Source organism: Carettochelys insculpta, chromosome 3, assembly GCF_033958435.1.
Source record: "Carettochelys insculpta isolate YL-2023 chromosome 3, ASM3395843v1, whole genome shotgun sequence".
In the NCBI taxonomy this organism is placed as follows: domain Eukaryota; kingdom Metazoa; phylum Chordata; order Testudines; family Carettochelyidae; genus Carettochelys; species Carettochelys insculpta.
Genome location: NC_134139.1, coordinates 61974058 through 61980057, shown reverse-complemented (window position 1 = coordinate 61980057; position 6000 = coordinate 61974058). Strand labels below are relative to the sequence as shown.

The 6000-nt window shown below is 51.3% G+C and overlaps 1 protein-coding gene across 1 annotated transcript in view; it reads left to right on the top strand.

Annotated features, from left to right (window-relative positions):
* Window positions 1-5691: 5691 nt before the first annotated feature.
* Window positions 5692-6000, top strand: part of KCNK2 (potassium two pore domain channel subfamily K member 2) — a 135669-nt gene continuing 135360 nt past the window's right edge. The window contains exon 1 of the mRNA XM_074988411.1: window positions 5692-5843. Coding sequence (XP_074844512.1) covers window positions 5692-5843 — 152 coding nt within the window. The remainder of the gene's footprint in view (window positions 5844-6000) is intronic.

Genomic DNA, 6000 nt, shown 5'->3' with positions numbered 1-6000 from the left:
GGTGCTGCCCTCTAGCATGTGTCTGATGCTTTTAAAATATAGAAAATACATAGTGTTCCCCTTTTTATATATGCTCATCAATTTTCTTTATTTCTGCTAGTGCATTCTCTGATTTTGCCTGTGTGATATTTTTCTTAATAGTGTCTGGACTGTATTTTCTTCTCTTGCATATGTCTGGACTGCTTTGTATCTTTAAATTATATTTGTGGCTTACTATGTAACAAAGACTAATACTATTTTTGGTGATTGCCAGTGTCATGACACTCTTTGTTTATAGATTTTGTTGTTGAGATCATTGTAACTCTTGCTAGAGTGCCATAAAATACATGTGTGGCATGTTACAAATATAAAAGGAGATTCTGAGCTTTGCAAGTTAAGACCTTTACTTGATTGCTTAAGAAAACTGCCCTTATAGATGGTAAAAATGTTTCCTAAATAACACTGTTCTGTCATTCCTGATGGATGTAATAGCGCGCGCGTGTGTGTGTGTGTGTGTGTGTGTGTGTGTGTGTGTGTGTGTGTGTGTGTGTGTGTGTGTGTGTGTGTGTGTGTGTGTGTGTGTTGGCTGCTTCTCTGTCCGTATGCAAAACATAAAGATCATGTGTATGGATCGAGATCATCAGTCTTCCAGAGCTGAGACTCTAACAGGGGAGTTACATGGGTTGTATAAATTGATGGTAGAGCCAGTAATAGAACATAGATAGCCTGCCTCTCAGTCTCCTGCTCTCAACCTAGACTAATTAGTCAAGAATGAAAAAAAAGCAAAGTTAATTACACAAGAACATTGGCAATGAATTTTGGAAACAGCCCAGAGCACTGCTAGCTTTTCTTCAAGAACTGAATATTAATTCAAAATAGTAATTCATTTTTTTTCTGCACATAAGTGATCCATAAGGTAGTGACAAACAGTAATTCATATTTAACTGTTGAAGAGTGGCTGCAAAAACTTTGTCAAAGTCTTCGGAGTCTAACTGCTTCTTCTGAGATTGTCTGTCTGAAAAAAATAGATTTGTGAAAGCATATACAGAAAAACAAAATCAAACCATTTTGGGAAATATATCCCATTAGATATCATAAGATGACATGGAATGGAAAGAAACCCAGCGGGAGAGTAGCAAGCCAGTGACCAAAAGTACAGATCTATGATATTACAACAGCAAATACTTCATGAATTCTAAAACAGCTTCTCATTTGCTCCGTGTGGATAAGAGTTATGAGAGATGGAAAGAACTGGAGTCCAATTAAGACTGACAACTGTGTTTGTATATGCCCATCTATTTTCATACAAGCATATTTCTATAAACTGACGATTGTTTAGCTGGTTTGCAAATAATTTATCATACTGTAAATCAGACACTGGTATAATAATTACTATAAATGAGGTATCACAGCGGTAGCCATGTTAGTCTGTATCTTCGAGAACAACAAGAAGTCCTGTGGCACCTGTTAGTCTATAAAGTGCCAGAGGACTTCTTGTTCTATAAATAAGGTGTTACTCATTGGTACCTAGTCTCAACATGTTTTTGCTCAGTAAAATACTACAATTAAATAGTAAGACTTTAAACATTGGACATGATTTGATGCAATGTAAGTGTAGTAAATCTTTCTTAACATATGTGAGAATTAATGGACTCCTTCCTTCAGAGAACTATCAAAACAAAAAGCAGTCAAGTAGCACTTTAAAGACTGTGACATGCCTGTTCTCCCCTACAGACAACCTCCCAACCTCATGAGGATCCTTACTAACAGCTACAGCCTATACCCCAGGAACACCAGTCCTGGAACCTTTCCCTGCAACAAAGCCCGCTGCCAGCTTTGTCCACATATCTTCTCTGGAAATACCATCACTGGACCTAACCAGGTTACTCACAGAATCACGGGCACTTTCTCATGCTCCTCTACTAACATCATATATGCCATCATGTGCCAGCAATGCCCAGATGCTTTGTATATTGGACAGACTTCTAACTCCCTTAGACAAAGGGTCAACGGGCACAAAACAGACATCAAAACACTCCAGATCCACAAACCAGTTAGTCAACATTTTAATGGAATGGGGCATTCTGTCAATGACCTAAAGGTATGTGTGTTACTGAAGAGAAATTATCGCTCCGTTTTAGAAAGAGAAGTGGACGAGCTGACATTTATATTCAAATTCGGCACATTAACACATGGTTTAAATCATGATGGGAACTTTCTGAGTCACTACAGGGGCTCGTCTGCATACTAGACTCAATCTAATTCTTGATCTTCCCCCCCGACCCCTCCACTCTCTGATTTGCTCACCTTGATTATCTTTTTCTGATTTGTCCTCCTTGCTTACTGTTTTTGGTTCTCTGTGTCTTAAATATTGAGTCTGTTCTGGTCTGGCTATGGTCTGAAGAAGTGGGTCTGTCCCACGAAAGCTCACCTAATAAACTATTTTGCTAGTCTTTAAAGTGCTACTTGACTGCTTTTTGTTTTGATAGTGTATAGAGTAGCACGGCTCCCTCTCTGTTACTCTTCAGAGAACTAGTAGAGGTACATTAGGAGAGACATTATAGGAGATGGGCAAGGCTGAGTGCTTCACAGCACCATTTAGCAGCCAGGTATGTTGGGAGTGGTCCTGGCTGCACTCTGGTTCCTATCAAGCATACACTTCCAGACTGTTAATGAAGGTTTAGGAACTCTGTGATGGGCTTGCCCAGTGTACATCCCCACTCTACCTTACTGTGGCTACAAGTGCATTTGGAAGACTATCCAGGTGCAGTTTGCAGTGCACCAAACTGAGTGCACCCCCATTTGCACTGCACAGCAGGGTTGCTACCTGCACATCTTCTGAGTACAGCCTGCACCCTTCCCCTCTGCACACGAGCTGGAGAAGCCCTAGGTCATTAATTTCTTATTATTGCAGATTTCCATGGATGGATTTGACTAACACTTTGGGTGAGTCTATACTTGCCCCTTGTTTCAAAACTCATTTCGAAAGGGGGCCCAATTACGAAAGAAGCTGCAGAAAAGCGCCTACACGCCCAGCAACCTCTTTTGAAATTGTTTTCGGCGAAAAGGGGCACAAATTTCAAAACAGCTCTTCCCATCTGAGATCGGGAAGAGCGGCCGCTTTTGAAACCAAATTTTGAAATCGGGCATGTGCAGATGCTCCGGGCCCGCAATTTTGAAATTTTGGGTCCTCCATGGCGGTGGCTCCAGGGAGCTCAGAGACACAGTAGCAAGCCCCAGCAGGGCTCTGTGGTCTCCGGGACAACCCCTTAAAGCCTCACGGCCCTGGAAACTCCCTGCAGGAAGCTGAGAATGTGCCCAGGGCGTAAAGATCACTAGCTCTGCCTGGCACACACTCCAGCAGCCCAGACAGATGCACCACACAGCCTATCAGCTGGATGGTGAGCCCACCACACTCTGGAGACCCCCCCAGGAGGCTCCCACCTCCCAGCCCGAGGGGTTGCCTGAGGAGAAGCAGGGCCAGAAAAGGAGGGGCCCCTCTTGGACAGAGGCCGAGGTAAAAGACCTCCTCGGCCTCTGGGCGGAGGAGGAGGAGGTGCTGCTCCATAGCACCAGGCAGCCCCGCAACACAGCTGCCTTTGAGTGGCTGTTACTGGGACTGCAGAAGTGGGGATGGCCGCTCAGGTCCAATCCAAGGTGAAGGAGCTGAGGCAGGCCTATAGCAAGGCCAGGGACGCCCGCAGGCAATTGGAGGCTGGGGCTGGGGCTGGCCCAAGGTGACCGCATTACCAGGCATTGGAACAGCTCCTCGGCCCGAAGGACGTCCCCAAGCCATCGGTGGTGGTCGACACAGGTGGTCCCAACACCGACTGGGAGATGAACCCGCAGGAACAGCCAGGACCCTCGAGCCAGACCACACCAGTGGAGCCAGGAAGCAACTCGGAGGAGACGGGGCTGCTCATGATCGCAGTCAGCTTTCGTACCTACAGCCAGGCCCCCTCGAGGCCGGTGTCCCCAGACCTGTTCTCCGGAGCCCCAGTTAGGTAATGGGTGGATCGGGTGGATCAGGGGGCGGGGGCTATCCCATGGTCCTCTGTCCTGTCCCGGATCCAGGTGTGGCACCATCCAGCACCTGCGCCCGTGGACAGCACCCCAGCCCTCCTGACCAGGAAGGGCTGTGTGAGCAATGCCACAGCCAGTGGTTGTCCCACAGATGAGCTCACAGTGGGCACATGGGAGCCCCAAGGCGGGGTTGGAAGGGGAGGCACCACCTCAGGGGATGGTCAGGGATGGCAGGGGTGGCATGCGTGGTGCCTCTCTCCCCCTTGTGTCTCCACAGCATCATCCTCTGAGGGCTGGACCACACCTGCGCCACCATCCGACGGAGCCGGAGAGCCCTCCTCCCCATTGCCCAGGCTGCTGCCTGCCCAGCCCCAGAGGGCCCGATGGTGACACCGTGACGACCCTCAGGAGGTGGCAGAGGCCCACACTGCAGCCATCCAGGAGCATGCTGCTGTGCTCTGGGAGTGGCTGCAGATGGAGCAGAAGGACAGGGCCTGGTGGAGGGAGGTCCGGGCTGAGGCAATCGCAGCCCTCTGCCAGCTGTCCCCCCGCAGGCCCCCCCCTGCCCTCCTGCCACCCCCCCTGCCACCCTTGTCTCCCCCCGCCACCCTTGAACCTGCTCCTGCCAATCCTGAGCCCGCTCGTGCCACCCTTGAACTCACTGCCCTCATCCCACCCACACTTACCCCATCCACCCAGCTCACCCTCGGCTGCTGGCTGATTGCCAGTGTGAACTGGGGGAGGATCTCCCCCCTGGTCCCAACAAGGCCCCCGCGCCTGGGGCAACAGGGGCCCCAATACCCGCCAGGGGTCTCGCCCCCGCCCACCCCCATGCGGGACTAGGCCCGCTCGTGCCTGTGGCCCCGGCCATGGGGGCGGGCCCCCGCCTCGTTGTATATAGTTCTCCCCCATTCCCTCCCCATATTTAGCTCCCATAAAAAGCCCCCACACTGTTTTTCCAGAGCTGTTTATTTCCATGTATATAGTTGGCCCCCAGTTATTAAACCCTTTTTTGTGTACCCCAGTGTCCCCTGTGTGTGGGGGGGCCGTGCTGCGGGGTGGGTGTGAGTCAAGTGCCAGATGGAGGTCAGCGTGGCTCCTGCTCAAAGGCCTCCTGGAGGGCTTCCCGGACCCTAACCCTTCTCAATGAGCCTGGCGGCATGGGGCCATGGGTGGCTGCTCATAGTCAGGGCCATGGTCCACAGCCCACCCTGGCATGTAGCGCATGTGCTTGCCCTCCACTGTATTGTGCAGAGCGCAATAGACCGCAACCACTCTGGGGACGTTAGGCAGGCTGACGTCCAGCCGTGCATTCAGACATCCGAAGTGCCCCTTGAGGCATCCGAAGGCCCTCACTACAGTGTTGCGCCATGGTTCAGGCCATTGTTAAAAGTGTCCTGGCTGGCGGTGGTGTGCCCAGTGTAGAGGCGCATCAGCTACGGCTGCAAAGGTATGTCCCATCTGCCACTGTGCATGGTGGCATTGTTGTGTCCCCCACGGGGAGCTCCCGGGCAGGGATATAAGTGCCCTCCTCCATACACTGCCCTAGCCAGGAGTTGTGTAGTAACGGGGCACCATGGGCTCACCCAAACCAGCCCACACAATTGTCACAGAACTGGTCCCGGGCATCAACAAGCGCTTGGAGCACCACCGAGTGGTGCCCCTTGCAGTTATGTAGCGTCCCGCGCTATGGTCCGGGGCGCAGATAGCCCTGTGGGTGCCATCGAGTGCGCCGAAGCAGTTTGGGAAAGCGAGGGCTGCGAATCCCTCCATGGCATCGTCCAAGTCACTGAGGCGGACAGCCCTCCGCAGGATGATGCACTTGATGGCCTGGACCACCTGTAAAAGGGGGGCACCGACATGTGGTGCATCTCCCCCCCTTCCACTGCAGGCCCCCCACCTGGGGGCCCCCTGCCCCCTCCCCCTACCTGGGGTGGATGTGGGGCTCTGATCTGACCTACCTCAAGGAGGATGGCTCTGATGGTGGCTTTGCCCATC